This window comes from Polyodon spathula, chromosome 8, assembly GCF_017654505.1.
Source record: "Polyodon spathula isolate WHYD16114869_AA chromosome 8, ASM1765450v1, whole genome shotgun sequence".
NCBI classification, from domain to species: domain Eukaryota; kingdom Metazoa; phylum Chordata; class Actinopteri; order Acipenseriformes; family Polyodontidae; genus Polyodon; species Polyodon spathula.
Window position 1 is genome coordinate 10,752,691 of NC_054541.1, and position 3,706 is coordinate 10,756,396.

Sequence of the window (3,706 nt, forward strand, 5' to 3'; positions counted from 1 at the left end):
AATCAGCCTGTAATCCTAACTGGGGCTGAAACGGTCCTAATAGAACTCAATCTCTATCTGCTGCTGATGCATTTCAAATCACATTCCAGTCAATCCCAATAGAATAAAGGATCATCGTTAAAATAAATATTTACCGGAAAACCCACAATGGACGCCTCTTGTTCTTGTGCACTACTCCCATTTTGAATCATTTTTGCTGGTTCCTAAAACAAATAGATTGAATGCACTTATGCAGAAACAGAAAAATCAGCAGTTGATCTCCTCATGCTTTTACTAGACCTTTCATTTTAAACAGAACAATGCGACGGGCACACTTCACAAACAGACAAACAGCACTTCAGTTTGACAGTTTAGTAACTTTTCAGCCCTTCCTGCAAGCTTGGTTATATCACATGATTTCACACAATCACCTAATGTTACAAAATACTAAAGTTAAAAAAGAAAGAAATGTAACATTTTACCTTAGAAACCAGTTGATCTAACTAAGAAAGAAAAAAAAAAAACAGTTAAACAGAACCCTATTTTGCATTTTAAGCCGGTCAGACAAGGAATTGAAAACAGTATTACACGGCTGCAAATAAAGCACCATTTTTTCTCCAAAAGGTTCTACCAAAACTACCAAAAGACTCCAGGAACATTCGACAGTTGCAATAATTAATAATTTGGGGGTTTATATTTCTCAGTTTTTTTTTTTTTTTATGGGTTAGGTGTTTAGCTCTAAAACAACATCAGAAAATGATGCTGCCACTTGTTCTGTTACTCAGAGAAAAATCTCACGATCAGCTTGATTGTGAAAATAGCATTGCAATTGAATGAGTCTCTGAAGCCTCTGTGGGCAGCGCCATTAACCATGTTTTTTACACCGAAAATACGTGTGCGATTGAGTGCGCTTTAGGCACATTATGTGAGACTAACCTAGAACACACTTTTCAGATTGTTGGAAATACATACAGCAGCTGTTTACACTGATCCAGAACAGCAGAAAAGGCCACAGAGGTGTTTAGTGTACATAGGACAGGATTAGAAATACGTTCACCTTGCAATCAGAGCCAGGATGCTCGAAATGGTATGGCAACATGGTGCAATCACCAACATCATGTGTCTCTATTGTTTTGGGAGCACATGAAAAAAATAGTGCAAAACAAAACACACCTGCAAAACAGAGAAGAGAAAAGATTAGGACCTTTTATCCAACAGCGAGCCGAGTCGTATTGACAGTAGATCCATGAGGGAATATGATATTATTAGCTCTTCTCAGCAGTCAGATCCTTCCTGGCAGGTCTGGCTGTCACCGTCTTACCCAACATTAAAAACAGGGCCGCAAACAAGCTCCCAACGGCACTGGCTCCCGTTGTCGAACTGCCCAGTCTCCTTGTTCCACAGTTGACCGGAGCCGAAGTTGGGCAGTCGCACACGGTCACTGTCAGGTTGTGTTTCGATGACACACCTTGCCGGTCACTAATTTCCAAATGCAAGATGTAAATTCCACTGTAAACTTTTTCTCCTTTGATGAGATTCACAGTGTAACCTGCGGAAGAGGACGCAAAGGAAATGAGGTTGGACTTAAGCAGGGATAGCAATACTTTTTTTTTTTTCTAACACTGTTTAGAGATTCAAAAATAACTTTAGGGACTGTTTCTTAAGAACTTAACAAAACATTCTTAAGACATATTTTTTGTGGAGCCACATGTTTCGAAATTTACACATCCATTTCCGTATCCAAATCCTGCACAGCCCTAGTTCTTACCGTGGGTGGGATCCAGTCTCCACTTCCCCTTCAGGCTTTCCTTTTCCAGCAGGTTGAAGCTGAACGGTCCAGAGTAGGGGTCCTCATCATCGTCCTGAGCAGCCAGCTTGGTCATCGAGGCCGTCTCGTTCGCACACATGTCTATGTGAGGGGTGAGCAGATAGGGGACACAGTCGTTGACATCAGTTAGGTGGATGATCAAAGTACCTGTTCCAGTCATGGGGGGTTCACCTACAAAAAGAAAAGCAGTAAGTGTGTTAATCCTTTTAAAAATATAAAGTGATATATTTACATGGCAATGAAGTATCCCATTGTTGTCCCAATACTTCTTGTATAGAGTATAGACTTTATGTCAGCCATTTAGTTTGATTTTATTTATTTTCTTTCTCTTCTTTTCTGTCTCAGCCCCCGCCAAGCGGCGCCAGGCGGCAAATGCCCAATGAAAAAAAATGCTCTCACGGGCTCTGGCTGCTCCCTCTCCCCCCTTCTGCTCCTCTACACTCGCTCTACAAGGACTGGGCTCTTCATACAGTAAAATGGATGCTAGTGGATATACCAGATTAATATTAGTATTTGTTTGAATATGTGAGACGATTTGGAGGTCTCCCCACACTGCCGCTGTCATGGCTTCAGAACAGCATTTAGGTTTTTTTTTTTTTTGCGGCCTGTTTTTTTTTTTTTGCTTGGTTTATTGTACATGCCCATCAATGATGTGGACTTATTGGACTTTTTAAAATCGTTCTGGTTTCTAAGTTTGTTTGGCTATTAAAAGCGCAGTGTCTTGTCAGATTTCAGATTCGGGCATAAAACCTTACACGTTCCTCTTATAACCAAGTAGTCCGTAGCCCCCGGCCTTCTGAAATCCTACTTTGGCTTCTTAGAATTTCCCTTTATCCCCCCCCCCCCCCCCCCCCCCCCCCCCCAAAAAAAAAAAAAAAAAAAAGCCCCCCCCCCCCCAAAAAAAAAAAAAAAAAAATTCATTATCCACACTGTTTTTTCTTTATGTTTTCATTAACTCCGGCTTTAAGACTGTAGGCAATGGTATGTTCTAGCGTTAAAAGTCCACTCTAATGTTGTTGGTTCCTCCATTGGTACCAAAGAATAAAGAAGTGGTTTCAGGGATCAGAAAAACAATATCGAATCATACTTTTTTTGTATACCCTCAACATGAATTAATGGGGGCTAACATTATTACTGACCTTTTTGCCTTTGAAAGAAAATAGAAAGTTTTTTCCTTTGTCTTTAGTTTTTTTATTATTTTGTTGTTAAATTTTACAGTTATTTTCAATTTGGGTGGACTGCAGTTTAAAAAACAAAAAAAAAAAAAAACTAAATATATATCCTGAGGGTTCATATTTCACAAAAACCCGTTCCCTATGCGGCACGCGGTATGCATCACTTGTGGTGTTATGATTTGCAGTATGTATGTAATTGAGATGGCTTTGCAGTATAAGCTCTCTGAAAAGTGCTCAAGAGCTGTTAAAATTATTTCAAAGGACAGCTTAGGTTCTCCTCAGATCTTAATAAAACCCAAAGCAGTGTGTTTTCTTCGGGTCCGGGTCCTGTTCCAATAGGACTAGTGCTTATAAATCTTATTAAACATTCCCTCAGCCATCATTGCGGAGGAGCTGGATTTCCAACACAACAACATTCCCCCAAGATTTTAAATTATTAATGCTTGGGAATCTGTGGGATTCAGCAGATATTCTCACTGTTATTGTTGGCAATGTTCATCCTTTTTATTTACCAGACATATAGTGAAATAAGGAGTCCCATATTACTGTGCACTTAGTCTTTAGGCTGGTTTCACAAAGGCACACGGGGCATTTGGTTTTAATAAGTGTATAAATACTTTTTCTTTGTGAGTTTGCATGGGTGATGTTTTGCCATAAATTTATTGACCCAGCATTCTGTGGATTCTAAAAATGGAAAAAAAAAAAATCTATGAACGTCAGTTTC

General features: G+C 39.5%; 1 protein-coding gene across 1 annotated transcript in view; it reads right to left on the reverse strand.

Annotated features, from left to right (window-relative positions):
- LOC121319362 (cadherin-like protein 26) overlaps positions 1–2,113 on the reverse strand; it is a 3,950-nt gene extending 1,837 nt beyond the window's left edge. The window contains exons 1-5 of the mRNA XM_041256723.1: positions 1,748–2,113; positions 1,301–1,528; positions 1,037–1,152; positions 462–482; positions 135–203 (exon numbers count right to left, since the gene is read on the reverse strand). Of these exons, the coding sequence (XP_041112657.1) occupies positions 135–203; positions 462–482; positions 1,037–1,152; positions 1,301–1,528; positions 1,748–1,967 (654 nt within the window). The 5' untranslated portion in view covers positions 1,968–2,113. The remainder of the gene's footprint in view (positions 1–134; positions 204–461; positions 483–1,036; positions 1,153–1,300; positions 1,529–1,747) is intronic.
- Between the last annotated feature and the right edge of the window lie 1,593 nt (positions 2,114–3,706).